This window comes from Besnoitia besnoiti, chromosome IV (genome assembly GCF_002563875.1).
Source record: "Besnoitia besnoiti strain Bb-Ger1 chromosome IV, whole genome shotgun sequence".
Taxonomy (NCBI): Eukaryota; Apicomplexa; class Conoidasida; order Eucoccidiorida; family Sarcocystidae; genus Besnoitia; species Besnoitia besnoiti.
This window is the reverse complement of record NC_042359.1, coordinates 3,173,768-3,195,736: the sequence shown is the minus strand read 5'-3', so window position 1 is coordinate 3,195,736 and position 21,969 is coordinate 3,173,768. Positions and strand designations below refer to the sequence as shown.

Sequence of the window (21,969 nt, the reverse complement as noted above, 5' to 3'; positions counted from 1 at the left end):
ATGACGAATCACATCCTGGAGGGCCGGGAGTACCGCCACCAGGAGACCTGCCCCAATCGTCCATACGACGATGAGGATGAGTCCGATGCTCTCTCTGGAGACACTGACAGCGAAGACGAGGAAGACGATGACAAACGCGAAGCCCGAAAAGGCTTCGAATGCTGCTCTGACAGGCGCTGCACCACGTGGTTCGACCTGAGGAGCTGGTTTGGCCTCCTGTCATCCGACCTGCCCAACCCGGACTTCAAAGCTTGCTTCACCGATGTCGCTCACGGAGGCATCGGGTAAACATGCATTCTGCGCCTGCCGACATCAGCCTGTCTCTCTGCAGATGTGTCTGGGCGCCCACCGCAGTTCTGCGCTGACCAAAATCCTCCCTAGCTCGTGACTCATCTCCAGTTGTAGAGGCCAGGGTGGCTGAACCTCTACATATATGCGCATGCATACGTTGGCCGCCTCTCTTAGCTTGCCTCATGCCTACGCGGATACTTCCTCTGTCTGCACGAGGGGTCATATAGGTCTTCTCACCCCGGGGATCACGACTAAGCATACCTGTGTGGATATGCAAGGGATTGAGGGCCTGCGTTGACTCCCGCGCCAAGAGGTTTCTTGCGGACTGTCGCCGCGACTGCCGTGCAGCCGCGCGCAGAGCTGCATGCAGGTCTCGTTTGCGTTCGCCTGCGTCTGCGCAGACAGTCAGCGACATGGCCGTCGTGCTGTTTGCATGCGGTTTCCACGTAGCCACAGGATGTCTGTATTGTTAGGGGAGGCACGGGATCCTGGTCAGCGCAAGCGGCTCGCTTCCCACTGCGTCACCGCCACCTTTTCTCGTCGATTCTTGTCCGTTCTCGCATGCAGGCTGTTTGAGAAGCTGGTCGTGCTCGGCGGGAAGACGCTGAATACCTTTGCAGAGATCCACTTTTTCGAGCAGTTTGCGTCTGTCTCGCGGCCGTATCTGCCCCGCGAGCTTGCAGAGGTGGCGGGCGCCGACGCGCCGCGTCTGCTATGGTCCCAGAAGCGCGTGGAGCGTGTGACGGCGCACCAAGCGCTGTATGCCTTTGGGAAGAGCTACCTCTCGACTGCGCAGGCGCTGCCCACGCGCCAGGCGGTCTCCAAGTACGTGAAGTCCTGCATCGGCTACTCCTGCCAGAGCTCAGACACCGAAAACCTCTACAAATGGATGCCCGTCCTCGTCGAACACATCTTCTGGGTGCAAAGGTGAGACGGCGCCCTTGAGGCGAGCACGCAGAGGCGGGGGAGGGTGGGGGAAAAGGGAGTACCAGCGTCGCCGCGGCGGTACCGCTTTCCCGCACAAGACCCAGACGCAGTGATGAGTTTCGCCTAGCGTGCCGTCGGCCCTTGAGGGTTTAGGGTTTGGCTGAGGGTCGGAGCCTTCCGCGTGTGGCGCTGTCGGCTTTCTGTGAGGATATCCTGGCGTGTCTGAGTCGGGAGAGAGGCGAGAGCTGCTCAGCATGCACGTTGAGGCGTCGCCTTTGTGGGCGCAGAGTCCGGACGGAGGCAGACACGCACGCCAACGAGCTGCTGCAAGATCTTCAGGAGTACCTCGGATACAGACGTAAGTCGTTCTGGGAAACTCGGGTGCCACCCCTCGCCGTTGCGCTCCTGCGGTGCGAGCTGTGTCGCACTTCGTTGAAGAGAGCCATACTGCTCATGGCGCTCTCCACTCAACGCTTGCAGTGCTGGGATGTGCCTACGTGAGAACCGAGACTTGCGTCTGTGAGCCATGCGGACGCGCAGTGACAGAGGTTCGGGCGCGCTGATTCTTTGCTGCCCTCAGATGATCACCTGCTGCCGAGGATCAGAGAGTGCCTGAGGAACCGCCAACCTACACAGCGCTCTGATACGCCGACTGGGAAAGAGCTCATTCGCCTTTATGCGGCAGACTACTTCGCCGTGCTGGCTCGGGTGAGGAGGCACGCCGCTGACACACACGCAGACAGATGTAGAGAATTATCTGCGTGAGAATTAATTGCAGACAGACTCACCTGGATGCTGCTGCGACAGAACAACCACAGGCTCCTGCGATGCCGCCGCGAGTGCTCGACGGGTGTCGCTGGTCTCGTGATGGAGAGTCCGTGCATGTGCGTTTCTCTCGATCTGCAACTTTTTCCAGGAGAGCGGAGTTGAGAAGAAAAACCAAGCTGTATGGACAGACGAAGAACTGGACATGTTCATGGAAGGCCCCGCAATTCCCCTTTTCGCGGTCCTCGGCATGTCGCTGCAGCCCTTCTTGATGAGGACAGACTCGAACGACTTGCCCACCACGGAGGTCTTTGTCGCCACGTTCTAGTGAGTCGCAGACGCGACGTTTTTTGCGTGTTGGGTGCATGTACATGTCCTTTTAAATCTGCGTATCTTTGCCGATGTATTGTTTGGACAGAACCGGGGCAAGGCGTTCGTGTGTGGGCTTATAAAGACGACCCTCTATTTATGTGTATGTGTTAGTGCGTGAGCGGCCTCAAAGGGTCATCCTGACTCGTCAGCGAGCGCGATATTTTTCCGTGCGTTTTATGGTGAGGAGCTTCTCTGTTTTTCTTTTTCTGCAGCTCCCTGGTCGCCGCCTGCTGGGTGCTTTCCACCGAGAGCCGTGTCAAGGTCTGGATGCCAGCGCTCATCCAACGTCTTCGCCAAGTGCGTATATCTGCTTTCCAAATATGCAAAAAACACAATCAGCTGTCGAATGCTTGTCTGCCGAAAGTGGGCCGCGTTGCACGTAGCTAGGTTCACGCTCGCGCTGCTGGTCTAGTCACGCATACGTGCGCGTGTGGCAGTGGACGCACTGGTGTAGAGAATGACGCCGTCAGTGCGCGTGACCAAGTTCGGGAAGTTCTGCCGATCTTTCACACGACCGTGTGTGGTTTCTGGAAGGGAGTTCTGCCTGTCTTCCCGGCAGCTGCTGGAGGCTGGACGTGCTTCGGCGACGTTCTTTCCCTCGGTTTCCGCGACTTCAGGTTCAGCTTCTGGTCCAGCTCGCTTCCTTCGAAGGCAACGTCTACACACGCGCTATGCGACGGCGGCGGATGGCCACGCAGCCCGTGGAGCTTTCGCAGTTCGCCGCTGCGAACAACGGCGCCTCGGATCTCTTCAGACTGTGGAACGTGGACCCCAGCAGACCGCCTGCGGGAAACCTAGGTAAAAAGCAAACCCAGTTCAGATTCCCGTATCCGCTAACGGGCATGCTGCGCCTCTCTTCCGGCGGCTGTCCTCTCCTCACTCAGGGGATCTGCATGCGCCATAGCCTGCGACCGAGGTTTCTCGTATTGAGTTGTTCCGCCTTTCGCGGTGCGTCGTCTCCGACCTGGCTGCTCTAGCTCCTGCCTCAGTGGCGCGTCACGAGATCCGCGCTGCCCTGTCCTCCGCCCACCTCTTTGCTCCGGGCGCGGCTTCTTGCGTAGCTGCTTGCGTCTTCTGGCTCGGCTTCCTCCGGCCTCCGCATCTGGCTTCCTTCGCTGCCGCTCTGCTTTCGCTGCCGCAGGCGCAGGCCCTCAGAGTCCCCGTCTGCTCCAGCTGGGGGGGCCGGCGGAAGCCGCGAGTCCAGGCTTCGCCCTGCCGGGGCTTTCTTTTCTCTTTGGAAGGAACAAAAAGCAGGAAGGCGCCGAGGGCGGAAACGAGGCGCGCGCCGCGCGAAACAACGACGACACGGCGCTTTTGCCGCCAGGCGACCGAACGCTGATGCTGACGGACTTTTCGCAGCCGCCCGGCGCGGTCCATTCCCCGACGCTCACGCTCCGCCCCTTCGCCCGCGTCGTCCCTCCGCAACCTCGGCGCGCGCGCTCCAAACCGCCGGGTGAGAGGCCAGCGAGCGAACACGGTCAGAAAATGAGAAGAACCTTCCCAGAGGGCGCGTGGGCGTGAGCAGGAGGCCACTAGACTGCCTTACCGAAACGGCAAAGGGCACGCCAGGGATGCCTAGAGTCGCGCAGATATCTGGGGTTACTCGTGCCGAGGAGCGAGGGGGAGGCGCGAAACAGACGCCAGAGCTGACAGAGAAGCGTGCGAGCGAGCGCAGAAAGAGGAGGGGAGGGGCGGCTCGCGGGGGAAGACAGCCTCCCGGCGCCGGCGCCAGGCGAGTCGCTGTCCGGAGGCAGCGTGACGCACGCCAGCCATTTTGCGTCGTGGGCTCTATCTCCTTCGGTGCGTCATGGCGTGCTGCCACCCTGCGTGCTTTCTGCCTCTTGCAGCGGGTTCCGCGCCGGCAGGCTGCTGTCTGTTCCCTTATGGGAACCCGTCCCCCTACGCCCTGCCCCCGCCTCCTGGCGAGTCCAGCTGCTGCTGCGCGGTGCCCCCCTCGGCCTCTGTAGCCCAGCATTCTGCGTTCACCTCAGGGATCCTGGAGGGACCGCCGCTCCGGCGCTTGCCTGCGCGCGCGCACAATTCGACCTTCCTGGAGGGAGGACCTGCGGAAGAGTATCGGAGACACTGCAGGCCTTCGACGGGTGAGCGGGAGTGCGTCGGGCGCTCAGGCCGAGAAAAGCAGAAAAGCCGAGAGACTGGCGAACCGGGGACGTATCGAGGGGCGCGAGAGGATTTCGAGGAGGAGCGGAGCTGCGCGCGAGCTCGGGCGCCAGGGAAGCGGACGCGCTCCACGAGAAGAAAATGGAAGAACACAGCTCAGGGCTGTTAGGGAGAAGCCTCAGGCAACATCGCCGGGAAAAAAAGGCGAAAAGGAGGCAAAAGGCGAAATGTGGCTCGGGCTTGAGGGAGGGAGGGAGGGTAAGGGGGGGGGGTCGGGGGGGATGAGTTCTTAACTGGAGGCTTGCGGAACTGACACCGCTGTGCGTGTCGTGTCTCTGGTTCCTCATGCTCATAGCGGATGCCGCTTCGAGATTGCCTGAGGATGTAGGTATGCTGATGCAACTTTGTTTTCTTGTTTAGTCTGTACCCAAGTGCGATATTTTCTGGGGAAGCTCCTTCGTTCGACGCGTGCTGTGTCGCCAGTGGCGACGACCGCGTTAACCGTGCCCAGCATGCTTTCGTTCTCCGGTCCTTGTCACTGCTTTTCAGGGGATGAACCCCGTTTGCGACAGCCGCTGCGGCGGCATGGCAAGAAGAAGGGCACGACTGTGACGATTAGCCTAGATGACGAAGAAGGTGCGCCGGAAGGAGGGCTTTCGAGACGCGGGTCTTCCTGTCCCACTTCCCCGAGATCGTCTCCGTCGCCGGGGCGGCGGCTGCGGAGTCGCGGCGACGAAGAGCCGTCGGGGGCGGACTCGGCAGACGTCCGCGCGATTCTAGTGGGGAAGAACATGAAGCCCGTGTGCCTCAACATAAAGAAAGGCGGCGCGGATGAGCAGCCGTCGGTGTTCCTGACCGAGCTCGGGGAGGAAGATAAACAGCAGATCGGCTTGGAAAAGGCCGACGGCCGCACGCGAGACGGGGGAGGCGACGACGCAGCCCTGATCCGCACTCAGCAGATGCAGTTGGAGCTGCAGCAGCTCCAACTCCAGCAGCTGCAGCTGCAGCAGGAGCTCCAGAACGAGGCGCTTTTCAGCAGGCGCCCGCCGCCTCTCTTCCCCAGCGGCCCGTCCGCCCTAGTGACCCGTCAGCGCGAGGCGACTCCCCCCGCGGGCGTCTCGCTGCAGCTGCAGGTACCCCCGGAAGTGGTCGATGAAACCAGAAAGCTCTGCGGCTCGGCGCCGAGTGGCGGCGTCTCAGCCGCAACCTCCTCGGAGTTGCCTTCCTGCACACTGCTTGTGACTCCGCAGCCCCCCCCGGCTGGGAAGTCCTCTGGAGCCGAAGGGCCTCTGCTGTCCGGGTGTCAGCTGTATAGCCAGGCGGCACCCCAAGTCACCTCTGCGTTCTGTTTTCCACAGCCGCCCATGCCGCCCGCCGACACAGTCAAGTCTTCGGCCTTCAAACCCGTTGACATTCTCGCCTACACGATGCCCAGGCCCGCCCCTGCGCCGGTGAGGCACGACGCCCCCGCGCGGGGCTACGGGCGCGCCTCCGCCCCGGGGCGTGACCCGCGGACCTGCGCGAGCGCGCCGGTCTGCGCCTCGCCCTCCGCGATGCAGATTCCGAACCTGCTGCTAGAGGCCAGAGAGCGAGGCGGCGCGCGGGTTGCGGAGACCGGCGAGTCGCGCTCCAGATGCTGGCCGGCGGCAGCCTGCTTCTCGGGCCCAGCCGAAGCCGAGAATGAAGGGGCCGCCAGCGGCTTATGGTGCCCTGGGGCGGAAGCAGGACGCACCGAGGACGAAGTGAGTGACCGATCCACACTGGCGGTATCGAGGGGGGGGAGCGCTGAAGGTGGTGCGAGGACTCGGTTGCTTGTCTCGCGAGATCTATAGGCGGACTCAGGCATCCGCAGCTGTCTAGACTACGGCAGATCGAACGTATCTGGATCACTGCAATCAGTGCGATTTCCAGTCGCGCTGGAGATACGCACGTGCCTCTGCCCATACGGGGATGCAGAAGTTCAGATATGCAGATAGGCTCGCGTGTCTGTCCCGGCCGGTGGAGAAGCCTGCACTCGGCGTCGGTGTCGAAAGGTTGACAGGCGCGCTTGCATCGCTTATAAATGCATCTTTTCTTTCATGTGTGGGAATACGCAAGCGAGTCTTTTCAGTCTATGCCCCACACACCGGCGGATGCTGCTGAACTGAGCTGTTTTCAGGGGCTTCCCCCCGGCTTCGTGGTGGCGCCGGCGGCCGTCCAAGCTCACGGTCGCGGCGGACCGGTCTTCTACCGCCAGCGCACACAGAAGCTGTGAGCGCAGAGAGAACGGACGCGGTGGCTCTACTGTCCACAGAGGCCCTCTGTTCGCCGTCCGCTGCCCGCGTGAGGAGAAGTTCTTCAGATCCGTAGCTAAGTCTTCGCAGAGTTGCCTCTTTCGCGCCTGTGCGCACGTTTGTTCGACGCTGTTGCGTCGAGGGAGACTCTGGTCCAAACACACGAAATGATGCATGGACTCTGTGAACATGTGTACACACATGTGTGGGGCTGCATTCGCCCGCCGCTTCGTCTGATTATCCAAATTCATGAAATCTAAGCGAGAAGCAGGGTGACTGCGTCGGTCTCCGTTCCCTCTTCCACTTACTTCTGAAAGCGAAAAAACGCGTTTTCTCAAAAAGAGTGCCTAGCAGCTGCCCTCTGCTCCAGAGCGGCCGAGATTCCGCTCCAACCGATACATGCGTCTTTAAGTATGAGTTCAGAGATGTGTAGATCTAGTCTCTTGCGCATGCCCAGAGTCGCGCTTCCTGCCTCACTGCAGTGAGGCGATAACGAGCCGACAGGACGCTCAGGCAGCATGTCGTAGATATGCCTCGATAGCTAGGCACACAAGACCCCCGCTGCACACAAGTTGGATCTACACGCGTGATTGCGAAGTTGAAGAGACGACAGACAGATTGAAATCGTAGCGGGGCTGGGTATGCCCTCGGTTAGTAGGAAAGTTGTGCTTCCTCGGGAGAGGAGCCCAGAAACACTGAACTCTTCGGAACCATCCTACGCAGAGTTCAGCAGAGATTTCTTTGAAAGAGACTCACTGCTGGGCACATCCACCTCTGTTGGCCGCCACAGTACTGCGCATGATTGAGCAGACCTAATTCGTTCGCCGGCAGCCACACCGCCCTCTGCTGGATTTCTGATTACGCTTGCCCTCTAACCTATGACGTGTGACCGCCGATGAACTGGTTCACAACTTATCGCGGCGAGTGTCTCTAGTTATCTGGGCTAGCCTCTCCTCGAGGTCACGTATGTCTGCGTATTTATGTGTATGGGCAGTTATCTTTCTCTGCAAGCTTCTGGTCCGCGGAAAGCAAGATCGCGCAGGCGTCTGCCGGAGCCGGGGTGCCTAGGGCATTACGGAGGCCCACTGATACCCGAAAAGGTTCTTGACAAGTTAAAAAGGAAGGTCTGAAAGCGCCGGCAGTGGACGGGCAGCAGGTGATTCGCGCTCCATACACAGCAACTGAACAGAGATCTCGCTCTTCTTGAAAAACTTTTCCCCCGTATCCTGACCGGACCCCGAGTCTCTCGGGTTCTAAAACGGATGGCGCGAGGCCTGCTCGCGGGTGTGCGCCCAGGTCTTGGTTTGTATTCCACTTTTTCTCAGTAATTCAGATCTCTGAAGGACGGCAGGGGAGAGAGGGAGGGCGAGCGCACAGTGCGGCGCGAGGAGAGCCTCTCCAGCGCGCGGGGATCTCGGGGCGAACGCTGTCGGGGGTCGCGGCTGCCGTCTCGACCGCGGGCCGCGGCGTAGCCTTCCTCGTTTGTGTCGTGTCTGTCTCGGCTCCGCGTGCTCTGGAGGGAGCTAGAGTGCCGCGGCGTTTGAAACGGCTGCGAGGGATTCCACAGCGGCTCGATAAGCTGCTTCGCGACCCCCTTCTGCTGGAAAATGTCGGTGAGGAACTCGCTCAAGAGGCGGCGCGTCTCGGCCTTGGTCGAGAACCGCTCAGCCGCGTAGGAAATAATCGACTTGGCGCGGCTGTCCGCCGGCGCCCGCAGCGACGCCTCCGCCGCCAGCAGCCCGAGGCAACGGCACCCCTGAGCCACGACTTCAATGTCGGTGATGTTCGCGTCCATTGCCTGAACAAGAAACGAAAAACACGTGAGATTTGAGGGGGGAGGCGAAGGGGGGTGGATGAGAGCGACACTCGAGCTGCGTTTCGACAAAAAGAAGAGGGAGCAAAGAGCCGCCGAGAGCTCAGCCAGACCTGCCTGGCAACTACAACACGAATATGCCGACTACGCATATCGAAAGGGGACGCACCCCCCCTCCCCCCCGCCCTCTCATTGCTGATTACATATATATATATATATATATATATATATATAAGTGTGGACGCCCGCTGTATCTGGATGTGCGTTCCAGGGTGTCTTGTTCCTGCTTTTTTCGCCTTTTTTACCTTGGAAATCACGTTCATGCCTCGCTCCATGACGGCTTCAGCGCACGGCTGGTACGAGGCGCAGTTCGCAATACAGCAGAGTGCGTCACGGCAGTAATCCGCGCTCTTGTGGTGCTTGAGGAGGACGAAGAGAAGCGCCGTCATTACGCGCAGGCGCACAAGATCTGCGTAGATCCGGGAGGACTCCGGCTGTTGGTACAGCAGCCGCGACACCGCGCGACAGCCGAGCTGACAGGCCTGAGGGCAAGCGAAAAGACGCGTAGGAACGCATTTTCGTAGAAAAACAGTTATGCGGGTGCTGGGGGGACAAAAGCGATCCCCTTCCCCCTCGATATTCAGGGCCGCAGGCCGGCTATCTGGCGAAACAGCCAAGTTGGCGCCCGGCTTTCTGCAGCACCCGCCAAGCGCGTCTTCGCATACAGAAGTTCACGCACAGATCACTGTACCGAGGCGAACACGACTTTTTTAGCTAAGATGCAAGCTGCAAAGCTCGATTTCATCTAATATGTGCTGCGAGATGAAGGAAAGCGAACCTATGAGAGCGCACGTTCCAGACGCAGAAGTACGCCTGAGCCCCCAGAATCGCACGTTCGATGGACAATTCGTTTCGAGTATTCTTTTACAAAAGAATTTTGTGTAAATTAAAAAAACACAGATCCCTACCAGCGGGCGGCGCAGCGTACCTGCAGGTCTGCGTTGCAGCCCGTGATGGACTTAATGAGGGCCTCCACGGCGTCGAGCTCGATAAGGCGCTGCCGAACTTCGCCCTGACAACGAAAGAAACCAGGAGAAACGTAAAAAAAGCAAGAATAACAAGAGGGCGACCTTAAAGGATGCGCAGCGAGCGAGGGAACGACGCCACCCCCACAAACAAGCACGCAGCCACGGCTGGGAATTCTGCGTTAAGGCAGCCAGACCGAACCAGTGAAGCGCGCGAGCTCACGAGGCGCCCCCTGGACTCTACCGCGGCGCCAGCTGCGGCCACTCTCTGTTTTTTTCAGTAGGTGAAACAGAGCGAGCGGACATGGAGTGCAGGGACTGGCTCACGCAAGCGACGTTTGAACCGTAAACCCTAAACATCAACTCCCTCTCTTTGACCTGAGCCAGTTGAATGCACGCAACGCCTACCAGTTCGCTGACTTTTCCAGCGATGCGCTGAATGAGGTCCTCAATGGGAATGACCACCTGCGGCTGGTCTGAGGAGTTCTTCAAATTGTTCACGATAATCGCCAGAGTCAGCCTCTCCATGCTCTAATTCGCATGCACGCACACACAGGTACATCCACGAATGCAGCTCGAGTGTGCCCTGGCTGTCGAGAGCCATTGCCTGTTCAGAGCTGGGGCTTCGTCCCGAAGACGTCGGCGCCGACCTGCACGTCTCCAGCGCCGACTCTCACACAGACGGGCATGGAAAATGTCTATATATCTTGCTCCACAAAAATATGCATCTCTCTTTCTGCCTGCATGCACACTCACAGCGAGGCCACGCAAAGCCTCGTCAGCGTGCACCCGCCATGCGCCCACGGCTGCCCCGCCTCCAGCACCGTCCTGCCGGCCTCTGCGGTGCCTCAGGCTTCTCTAGTTTCTGTTTTTTCTGTTTGTTGCCGCAGACACAGTCCCGTTCCTGCCGCACCTCGTTCGTCAGAGGGAAGAACACGTCGAGCTTCGCGAGCGCCCCACAGGCCGCGGCGACCACCTCGGGGACTGTGCGGTGGCGGGCGATGAACTGCTTCACGAGTTCGCGCATCTTGGGCTGGAGGCAGCTGCGGCACTTAGGCACCGAAGCGAGGAGCGAAATCACCGCGCAGAGCGACAGAGCAATCGTCTGACTCTCCTTGTGGCTCAGCGTCGCCGCGTACATGCGCGCGAGGCCCTCGCGTCCCACGCGCTCGCAGTGAAGCAGCGACACGCCGCACAGCGAAGACAGCGCTTGACAGGCCGCGCCCTGCAGGCGCCGAACTTGAGAGTGGCGATCCATGATCATCACGATCTGAAATAAAACACCCACAAATCGGTGGCTGCGCGCTTTCAGTCAACCTCAAGATATCGCCGCTCGCGGGGGGGCTGTGATATCTCTTGCAAGAGCCTAGGCTACGCGTGCATGCGACAGCCTCGCCTATCAACAACATATAAAAGATATATACACTTATATATATTAACATATAATCATTAAATACACATATTTATAGAGGTATATATATATATATATATATATATATGGATGAGGGTGTGGAACGCGCGGACGGTGCGTTGAGTCGCTCACCTGCTCGATGTCGTTTGTGTCGCGCCCCATCCAGGAAGGCGGCTGCGGGTTGTCCATCAACTGGTTCACTTCTGAGTACGACAGGCCTCTGCGGAATTTCTCGAGGCCCTCGGAAATCTCAGCACTCCCCTCCTGCTTGTGCTTCCGGCGCTCATGCGCCGCCAACTCCTCGAGCCGCGCGCGCTTGGCGAACGCGTCGATCGCCAGACAAGCTCTGCGCACATTCCAGTCGCAACGACGTGGGAGAGGTTAGCAAAATGCCCAGAAAGCGACACCAAAGTGAACAAACCACCCCGGAAGCCATGCCAAAAAGGTCGCGAAACCATGAACGAGACGCGTACACCCACGTGCGGTGCCGGCCCCCCCCCTTTCCGCAGCGATCTGGTGTCAATCTAGGCAGAAAAAACGCAGAAAACAGACAAGTTGGAACCCTGCACACCACCAGCCCCTCTGCATGGTATGCATGCGCTTCGTGCAAGACAACATGTGCATGCGCACTCGAATGCACCTTCGCAAAACCCACACCTAGACAGATCGACTGATGCATCTACATACACATACATATGCATATATATATGTACATATGTATATATATGTATACATATGTATATATAAGTAGATATACGGAAAGTGCGGGACGGCGCGTCAGTTTGCCGCTTGAGGCCAGCTCCGCGTGTCTCTGCGTCGACGGAGTTTTTGTCTTCTTGTGTACCTGGTGGGGACAGTCGACTCGAATTTCCACTTGCCGAGGAGCCGCACGAAGAGCGCGTACTGCGCGTCCTTTCTGTGAGGCGAGCGGGCGACGAGAAGAATGTGGAGGCCGTAGCTACAGAGCTGGGCGTCGGTGGCGCGGTCGATGAAGGTGAGCAGCAGGTCAACTAAATCGGAGTTGATCACCACCTGCGGGCGAATAACTGCGGCCATGACAGCCACGATGTCGCCGCGGAGATCGACGTCCTCAATCGCCATCAACGTCGTCAGGCAGTCAAACAGAGGCACGCAGAGCTGCTCCTGGTACTTGCAGTCTGCAGGCAGCTCACACCCGTCAGCGGCGTAGAGCCTTCAACACAGCGAACGCGCGAGAAAACGCAGCGCACCGCCACCGCGACGGCCGCCCACATGGAGGCACACAAGAGGGGCGAAGCACATTCGACTCGTGAGAGCGGAACCGCGCGCCTGAGCAACCTGCCGCGAGCACAGTCGAATTCCGTGCAATAGCTAAGTAATGGAAGAAGTTGCATGAGGACTAGTCCTAAACACACCGCTTGTCACGTCGCAAATACAAACTCGTACTGTAGATGGCACACCTTCTCGCTACCCGAAACCCGAGGCGGGGGCGGCGTGAAGAGAGAAGCGTCTCCTTACAGGGCCACCCCCATGCATGCACATATGTCCTAAAGGCATCTCCACCCCGCGTAGATCCCTGTAGTGAACGGTGAGTCGTTTTCAGCCTATCGCAAGGCAGCAGGACGCCACACTCCGCCGCGGCCACCGGTCCCGAAGCGAGGGGTGCGAAGAGGCGCCAGCAGGGCTCCGAGGAAGAGTTTAGGATCCTCGCAGAGAGAGACAAAACGTGGCTCGAGGACTTACGCTCAAAGATGTTGAGGAAGGCAATGACGCCCGCCCGCTGGATGTCGATCTGGTACGGATAGTAAGGAACCGCCTCGACCAGTACATTTGCGTATTGCTGAAGAGTGAGGGAGAGCAGAAAAGCACACGCGAAGTGACGGCGCAAAACGAAAAGGGTGAATCACACGGCAGAGCGCAGACGCGGCCGCACACACGACGACCGACCGGAGGCAGCATGGACGCCCAAATCGCCCGCGAATGACCAAACCTCCAGACGCAAACTCTGAAGTGCATTTGCGGCTCTGCAGAGAAGCGGTGAAAAGAAACTCCGCCCAGGCGCCACAGAGCAATATGCGACACGCAGGAAAGAAGGGATAAAAACTGAGGCGCTCGGGAGAGACAGAGAGACTGCTCCACACCGCAAATGAACGCAGGGGGCAGCCGGAAGGCGCCGCCGACCTCGGCAGGCGCTGCGAACTTAAGGCAGCGACACTTTGCTCGGTCTAGAGGAACAGACATGAAACAGCGTTCCACCAGAGGGGCCTTGGGGTAAAAAACGGCCGCGCAGTCTCCAATCAGTCGAAAGAGCTGTCAAAGCTGAAGGCGTGTCGAGAGACACGGCGTCGAGTGCGTCGAGTTACCTGAGCGTGGGCGTCCTCTCGCACGATCTTCTTGCAGCACGCAAAGGCGAAGTCGTAGACGTCCTGCGCCTTTTCTCTCAAGCCGAGCTGAGAGAGAGACAAGCACGAAACCTTTCCGAGTCAGCGCGAGACTTGCCTCGACACAACAAGCAGGCGGTGCGTCGACAGCTGCCACCTACCCCCTCCCGCTGAGAGGCTGTCGAAGTGTTCAGTCACAGGCCCATGAGCCGTTAGTTCGCAGAGCCGGCTCCCAGGAGGCACATGCGGTAAAAGGCCTAGCGACGCAGAAATGGGAAGTTCCCAGGCACAGCGACTACCGCAACACGAAGAAGGCACACAGGCCCACGAGAGAAAAGACGACAAACAGCAGCAGAGAGAACCGCGGCAGGAGGACCGAAACGAGAACTGCAGAGACGCGACGTGGGAGCACACGCAGCAGACTGAAGCGTACCTGGCCTGTCGCGAGCAGCTCCTTCACGCATTTGTAGCGCGCGTAGACTTCGGTGGCGTCTCGCGGCTCGCGCGGCGGACTCAGATGCACGAACGTCTCGCATTTCTGCGGCGGCAGCCGTTTGGCCAGCGCTGCAGACATCGAAACAGAGACCCGCGCCAAAACACAAGATTTCAGTCCGCCAGACAGGGTTCAGACCTGCTGACAGCCGCAGTCGCTGACCGCGGCTGTCAGCAGGTCGTCGCCTCTCTTGCAGCTGTCTGGCTGGAAGCAGTCAGCCGAGATGCTCTCGTCTCCAGTGAACTTTAATGCATGGAACAGAAAAGGAGCGAAGCGGGGTGCTTCTCTCTTGACGTCGCCACGCAAGACACAAAACGTAGGGGGTCGCCTCGCTGCGGCGCCTATGTCTACACACACTGAAGACTCGCGTGCCTAGATCTATCCACGACAAGTAATACACATATCTGCGTATATATACATATTCATATCTTGACACACATGTATCCGTACGCACCCCCGCGCAGGGAGGGCTACGGTGAGCAGTGGTCAACAGGTGGGCCTATATATAGACAGACTTGGGAGAAACCAATAGTCAGTCACGTTTTTCTCGGTTCCTCGTATTGGGGCTTACTGTTGTTGGTGAGTTCGGCCTTCTTTCGAGTTTCCACTGGCTGCACCACGAGCCCTGCAGCGAGGAGTTTTTCGGGGAGTTGGACAGTCTCCAACTCCCTTTTGTCGTCTAGCGTCGCTTCAGGTTTATCCAGGTATAGCCGCTGCGCGTCTCCAGTCTTTGCGCCGTCCGCTGCGGCTTGCTGCGACGAAGAAAGCGTGCGAGACAGGGGCGTCTTGTACATGGTGAGAGTCCGCTGCACGCCGACAGTGGGCATCACCAACAGCGTCTTGTCCTCCTCATCTCCGCGGCCGCGCGCCGCCTCTCGCGGACTCGCGAGGCTCCGCCGCTTCAGCAGCGAGTCCCTCTTCATCTGGTTGGCAAGCGTCTCCGCAGCCTCGACTGTCAAGGTCGTCTGCCTGCCGCGCTGCGAGAAGGCGCGTGCAAGGCCGCTCTTCTGCCGAGTAGGCTTCCGACTGCCGAGGCGCGCGGCGCCCTCCTGCGACGCTTTCGCGTCCTCCGCTCCCCCCCCTTCCCCTCCTGCCCTCGTGCCGCTGCGGTCGAGGTCTGCATCCACACGCCGCAGAGGCGCGCTCTCGTCCAACCCGCCTTCCAACTGGCGCTTCAAGTCCTCCAGCGTGCTCTTCACTTCGCGCTCCTTCGCGGCCAGCTCACGTTCGCGCTGCTCAAGTCTCATCGCCTCGTGGCGCGCGGCAAGCGCGTTCAGCTGCGCCTCCTGGAGGGCACGCGCCTTGTCCTCTTGGGCCTGCGCCATCTCGCGCTCGGCGCGCGCCTTCCGCTCGGCACACCGCGTCTCCTCCTCGACGATCTTCTGGCGCTGCGCCAGAAGCTCGACTGCCTGGCGGGCTTCCTCCGCGGCGCGAAGCGCCTCTTCCCGCGCCTGCCGCGCGCGTTCTTCCTCAAGTGCGCGCTCCCGCGCCTCGCGCTTCGAGCGAAAATACTCTTCCCAGTCCATCTCTTCCGTCTGCTTCTTCTTCTGCGCCTCCATCAGCTGCCGCTCCTCCTTCAGCAGGAAAGAAAGCATCTCGGGACCCGCGCCGGCGCCGCCCGCAGCCTGCCCCGGGTCCAGCAGAGACGCAAACGAAGGAACCTCGCCCTCTGCAAACACCAACCAAACGGTGCGCACGCGAGAGAGAAGTCGTGGAAAAGACATGCCAAGAGGGCTGCTGCGTGGGCGCTTGCAGACAGACAGAGACGAACCGCAAGGAGAGCCGTGCGACTCGCTCCATTCCACGTTTCGAGGCGCACGCGGCGCGACCGTTGAACCGGTAGAGTATGCTGCGGCCTGGCCCCATGGAGGCATTATTCAGCGCCTTGGTGCGGCAACTGCGCTCAACTCGTAAAATCTCACTTTATATTTATTACGGGAAATCGCGGCAAAGGGGCAGGGGCGTGATTCGAGGGAGAGGCACATCACCCGAGAAGAGAAACCAGGAAAGGCGATGCGGCGTGCATGGACAGACAGCAAGAAAACGACACAGTGTCACGGAACAGCAGTCCCCCCACACGTCGAACGAAGCAAAGAAGACAGAAAGGGAGGAGAAAACGGCCCCAGGTTCGCAAAAAAAGAAGACGGGCGACCGTGCAGGTTCCGCCAATTCACGCACGCAAAGGCACGCGCAGCCATCGAGAGAATCAAGACGCGAGACACGCAGACACTGAACACACGCTGAAGCATCCTCGATTCGCCCGAAGATCCGCCTTACTTTCTTGAAGCTCCCGCGTGCGTTCCTGAATCGCCTGCTGAGACAAAGGAAGCCCAGTCCCGTATTCAGGATACGGGTAGAGCTCAGGAAACCTAAACGGCAACAGGCAGATGTGCAAGAGTCGCAGTAAGACGCATGGGACCGCATCGCTCGGCGACGGCAGCTGGGCACACCCAGCCGCCCCTCCGTTGACGCCTGAGTCACCTTGGGAAATGCAGAGACAGATGGGTGCGCTTGCAGAGGCAGGTGGATTAGTATTGGTAGTGCTACTCCGCAAGCGGCTTATATCTTAATTGGCGGATTAGCTCCTGGAAACATGGGGTGACGTGGCGCCGCTGGACACGGTCGACTTCACCACGCACGGGTGTCTACACACCGGAATAGGCCATAGATACACACTGACAAGTATACAAATAGATAAGCAGAGGGATAGAACCAGATAGATACGTATACGATATATCAGGGGGTTTCGAGGAGGACACATGGACATGAAAGCATTTGCCCACAAGCGCATGTGTGCTCTAGGCTTTCTTGAGCGCATTATAAGCATAGTCTCGCGGCGTCCTCCGCGTCTGCCTCACTTTGAGTAGTACTGCGCAGGATATCCGTTGCGGCGAACCGGGACGGGCTTGGAGGAATGCCGGTAGCCCATCTGGCGAAGCAGCGAGACGACCGCGTGTTTGCACTTTTGCGGATGCATCTGCTCCTTCGGAAGCGACGCAATCGACAGAAGAAAGGAAGTGTTGAAGAAGAGCCAAGGGCAAGCGCCGACGAAGAAAGAAACAGTCGCAAGTTCAGAGTAGACCAGATGGGGGCAGGCAGGGGGGGCAGGAGGATGACTGGGTCGACGGACAACGACGCTGTCTACACATATGCTTCCCGAGGGCTGAGTTACCCTCGAGAGGAGCTCCGTGCAGTCTAGATCTGAAATTAATTCGACATTAAGCGGGATGGAGCGTTTTTTGTAAACACAAAAGAAATGACATTTGAAAAGTGTTTTGAACTCTACTGTAGACAATTTTTTATTAGCTTTATTAACAGGGCAGCTGCCTCGGCATGTATGTGCGGACTGGAGATTCAGCTGCTCCCTCGCTTATCTGTATTAATATGCATATATATATGCATATATATATTCACACACGCATGTTTCATTTGAGCCTCCACGTACAGAATTAATACACACATGCAGCAGAGAGAGAAGACTTTCGCTAGCTTGAGGGGCGCGCTGACGCGCGCGCATGTTTACCAAATTGTGTGCGAGGTTGAGTTGCTCAAGTTTTTCGAGGGGATCGGGTCCAGCCTGCGCGACGTAGCTGGCGACCGTGGCGTCGGCCGCTGACTCGGGAGGCAGCTGGTGCCGCAGCCCCTCCAGCTTCTTCACCTGCTCCCGCTGCGCCTGGACTTGTTCGTCCTCTTGGCTGCGGACACACAGTGGAAAGTGCATCTGCCGTCATGGCCAAAAACTAAAGCGGAAACGCGCGAGGCGAGTGTAGACACAACGGCGGGGCCGAAGACACACGCGGCGCCGTGGAGGGCGCGGCGGAGGGGCGCGGAAGCTGCAGATGGCTAGTTGAGCCGGTTGCGGACTTAAGGAGGGACGGCAAGAGCGACGCTACGAGCCGCAAGGACTCTTGGCGGAGGAGTTCTCCCCGGGACTGGTGGCTGGGCAGAGTGAACGACAGAGGAGTGACCCAACACTTGCTACGTGCAGACTTCCTCGTTTCCTGAGATCAAAGGCTGACGGGCAACCGAGACAACTAATTTTTTGCTCAATACTACATATTTTGGTGAAAAAAAGGGCACTGTATAATTATGAACATGCCCGTACTGAAACTGACACAAGTGAGTCTTAAAATCAGAGTACGCGACGACCGAATTGGAAATCTGCCCCTACCCTGCAGTGTAGAGGGACCGATAGAAGGCGTCCCGCGTCTGATGCCCGATCCGCTCAGCCTCGCTCTTCATCGTCTGGAGGTTCTCCTTGGCCTGGTGTTGGGAAACGCGCACAGAGGGGCACAGCACGGAAACACAGCTTGCAGAAACAGGAAACTGAGAGGCTGCTCGGGGGTCGCGTGCATGGCGCCTTCTTGCAAACGAAAGTGTCAGGCGTCGATAAGGGTCTTGGGGTCGCCGCACGCCATCGTGCGCGCCTCTCTCGCCTCTGGCTGTTCTTTGCAACTCTGTCGAATGCCGCTGTGAGTGTGTCTTCTCTGCCTTTCAAGCGCGCCAGCTGTCTTCCTCGTACCTCGTCGATGGCCCTGAGTTGCTCCTTGATGAACGCCTGTTGCTCGGCTGTAAGTTCGCAGAGAAGCTCGTCGACGCCCATGTTTCTCCACTGCTCGACTTCGGATTTCTCTTTCGACTCCATCAGCTTTCTGCCCATCTCCCGACTACCCTTCTTCAAAGCGACCGCCTCGGACTGAAGCTGCTGCAGGACCCCGTCCATCGTCTCCTTAGCGAAAACGATGGCTGGGTTGACTGTTCGCTCCTTCTCAATGGGCCCTAGCCCGTTCCAGTCCATCTGCGCCACTCGCTGCCCCTGAGCGAGCCGTGGAGGCAGGGGGACTGCCGCTGCGCCCGCGACGGTCGCCGGCGGGGCTTTCGAGTACGCGGCCGCGGGGCGGCCCCCCACGGGGCCCCAGACCGTGCCCGGGCCCTTGGAGCCCAACGCCGCGGGGCAGAACGGGGGCGGCGCCGTCGTCTGCCAGGGCAGCAGCGGGCCACCGGGGGCGACGGCCCCAGCTGCCGGCGGAAAGCCTGGAATCGCAGCGCCGGGCTCGCCAGGTCGCAGAGGCAGCCCCCCCTGCGTCATGGCGTGACGGTGCTGATACAGCTGTTGGAGATTCTGCAGCGGCTTCGGCAGTTGAGCCGGGAGCTTGGCGTAGGCGCCCGGACTCGGGGTCGCCGGTGCAAAGCCGGGGCGCGGCGGAGGGGACAGCAGGATCGGCGGTCGATCCAGAGAACGGAAGAGCTGATACTGATACTCCACGGCGTTCCGCGCGTTCACCACGCCTGCGTACTGACGCTGAAGCTGTTCCAGCCTAAGCAGAGAGGCACCCACACGACGGCAGAACAAATTTGGGCCGCTGGCTGCCCTCAAGCTCCCTTCGGTCAAACAACCCAACGAAGGGGGGGAGGCAACAGGTATTAACCTGGTCACGAGGAAACGAACAGGCACTCCGCAAACGCGAGGAAACAAAGCCGCATGGAGCGAAAACGAGCAAAGCGGAGGCAACCCGCGAAAAGGACGAATACGGTTGCGCCTCAAAACCGGACCAAACACGGATTCACCTCTCAAGCCCATCTCTCAGCAGCCACAGACGTGCTTCAATTACCTGTTCAGAAAGTGGTAAGGGGGGCCCGCTGCCGCTGCCGCCGCGAAGGGCGGAGACGGCGCGGCCTCCGTACCAGGGGGCTGAGCTTCTTCGGGCCTGTCTTGGTCTGCCCGCTCTCTGTGTTTTTCTGTGGCTGGCTCAGAGGGCGGCGACCACAGTTCTTCCCGGTAGCGGAGATCCGCGGGAATATATCTCGAAGCCGGCGGCTGGACTTCGACCCCAGAGGCGGCCGCTGCGTGCCCGGGGAACGTCCGTCTCTCTGCAGTCATGGCCTCTTTCTCTGCGGACAAGTATTCGCCGGTCAGCGCCCCGCGCTGAAGAGAATGGGGAAGACCGGAAGACGGTGACCTCGCCCCCGCCGAGGCAGGTGCGCCGCCAGGCTGCGTGTCGCCCTGTGCCGCAGCGCCTCGCCCCTCTGCGACGGGCGCTGGAAACTCGCGCGCCCTAGCCGGTGACTGCGTCGCGGCGCCCGCCACACCCGCGCCGAGGGCAGCCGCGGGCGCCTCGGGAGTCCTCCCAGCGACGGCGGAGGGAGCGGACGGTCGCTCCGCAGAGGAGGCGGCGGACGGCGCGCGGAAGCCAGGACACTGGGGCGAGGCCAGCCCCGCGTGGTGAGTGGTCTGAACAGACGGCGGATTTGTACCGACAGTCGGCGACGGCACGAAGGCCGGCGCCCCTCTACCGCGGCCGAGGTCAACCTGGAGAGAGCCCGAGGCAAACGAAAAGCAGGACGACGGCGAGAGAGCCGGCGCCGATGCGCTCGGCGTGGGCGCATAGGAACTACAAGGGCCGGGAGGCGACACCGGCGGCGCGGAGACGGGCGGGGGGTCGGCAAGAGAGACGGATGGCGCGCCCGGCTTGTCCAGCCGATGAAGCGGAGAGGGAGGCGCTTCGGGTGACGCGCCGGGATCGCCCGCAGCAACGGCGGAGAGAGGAGCGAGAGGCAATGAAGAGGGAACAGCAGCCGTGGAAGAGGCAGCAGCGGGGGCTGGAGCGCCACAGACAGTTTCCTGTAGCGCCTTGGCTAGGGCAGGATATTTGGCACGGAAGTCATCGTCCATCAACAACGCTGAAGCCCGGACCGAGGACGCCGAGCTGCTCCCGGGCGGCAGCTTTTCTCGGCGCTCTTCTGTCCCGGGCTGCGCAGCGCCTGACCCCTTCATGGGGATGGGAGACTCTGAAACCGCCCTCTCTCCTCGTCTGCTCAACACCGCAACAGAAACGCGGGCAGTCCAGGGCATCTGACGGTGATCGGAGACAGAGACCCAAGATGTGGTCATCCGCAAACACTCGCCCCAGCCCCCTAGAATAAAATAGTTCCAGACGCACAGAGCAACGTGAAAGTCGTTTCTACGCGTGTATATACTTTGTTGCCTTCCCCGCGTTTTCGCAAGCCGTTACCAGCAAATGTCAATACGCACGACAGTGGCGCAGCAAAGGCATGCCGGGGTCAAATCGCGGCAGCAACTTGGCGTACAGGTTTCCCTCGCCGGAGATTTCTCACCGATAAGCAGGCAATACAGTCGTCATCGGAGGAAAGGGTAAGACAGGTGAAGAGACAATTGAATGCTTGAGTCAGTCTGGGCCTGTATTCGACGGTTTGCCGTGGCAGCACGTGAAAAAACATCTGCATCTTGAGACCCTTGTAGGTGGCCTCCGAGCCCCGTCCGGGGCCACTGCCTCCAAGTAAAGCGCCCGACACGAAGCGGAAGCGCAGCAACGTTGGCTACAACGCGGAAGCTACGCGAGCCGCATTTGAACGCCGCTTTCAGTTAGAAAAGCGATGAGCAAGCGAGTATACAAGTTGGGAGGATACGAGAAAAGACAAGAATTCAGAAGAGATGGGGAGAACTTCTTCACTGCCGAGCTGTGCACTATCGCATCAGCGCAGAGGCAGGAGATCCACAGTGATGTTGAGCCGCGACATCAGAGAGGCGACGCCTATAAGGAATGTCGACAAAGATAAACCCATATCTCTCTTGCCGCAGATCGAATAGGATCCTAGCCGTGTTCCTGTACCACTGGAGTGACTTCTTATGAGAACAGTTTCTGATAAGACACTCCCTGGGCTTGGGCTTGCGGGACAGAGTTACAAGACGTCAGTCCTGGGCCGCGTGAGACCCGTGGTTGACACCGCAGGAGCTTTTTAGTCGAAGGCAAGAGAAGCGGCATGCGTGTAACGTTTTCCCCAAAATTCAAAACAAAAGGGTGACGCTATGGCAAGAAGACAGAGAAAAAAACGGAGTGAAACGGAATACGCCCTTTCAGCATCGACATTCCCAAAGGGGGGGGGGGGGGGCGGGGATGTGCAAACAGAAAAAGCATAGCCGTGCAGAGTGTGGCAGTGTCTCACGAGTGCCACGGAAGGGAAAAACTGTTTCGATGTTGGCTTTTTTTTAAGGACAGGAGACAGCAGTATGCGCAAGGTTGCCAGGGGGAATCGGGGAGACCCGACAAGACAGGAACAATTAGGAAACTGGAAACGAGATACGGCAGTAATTAGCGG

At 59.5% G+C, this 21,969-nt stretch overlaps 2 protein-coding genes across 2 annotated transcripts; one reads left to right on the top strand and one right to left on the bottom strand.

Annotated features, from left to right (window-relative positions):
- BESB_055680 (uncharacterized protein) lies at positions 1 to 6,730 on the top strand (the record flags this gene model as incomplete). The annotated part of the gene is made up of 11 exons (XM_029364003.1): positions 1 to 284; positions 859 to 1,218; positions 1,506 to 1,576; positions 1,799 to 1,926; positions 2,135 to 2,310; positions 2,568 to 2,652; positions 2,973 to 3,153; positions 3,497 to 3,808; positions 4,203 to 4,457; positions 5,026 to 6,218; positions 6,635 to 6,730. The coding sequence occupies 11 exons, from the start codon at positions 1 to 3 to the stop codon at positions 6,728 to 6,730; spliced, it is 3,141 nt and encodes a 1,046-aa protein (XP_029219926.1).
- A 1,340-nt stretch (positions 6,731 to 8,070) lies between these two features.
- BESB_055670 (uncharacterized protein) lies at positions 8,071 to 20,704 on the bottom strand (the record flags this gene model as incomplete). Its single annotated transcript, XM_029364002.1, has 17 exons — positions 8,071 to 8,547; positions 8,868 to 9,104; positions 9,551 to 9,634; positions 9,996 to 10,118; positions 10,501 to 10,857; positions 11,131 to 11,344; positions 11,843 to 12,155; positions 12,721 to 12,817; positions 13,341 to 13,427; positions 13,792 to 13,922; positions 14,423 to 15,520; positions 16,129 to 16,220; positions 16,710 to 16,834; positions 17,375 to 17,546; positions 18,023 to 18,114; positions 18,374 to 19,169; positions 19,464 to 20,704. The coding sequence occupies 17 exons, from the start codon at positions 20,702 to 20,704 to the stop codon at positions 8,071 to 8,073; spliced, it is 5,736 nt and encodes a 1,911-aa protein (XP_029219925.1).
- Between the last annotated feature and the right edge of the window lie 1,265 nt (positions 20,705 to 21,969).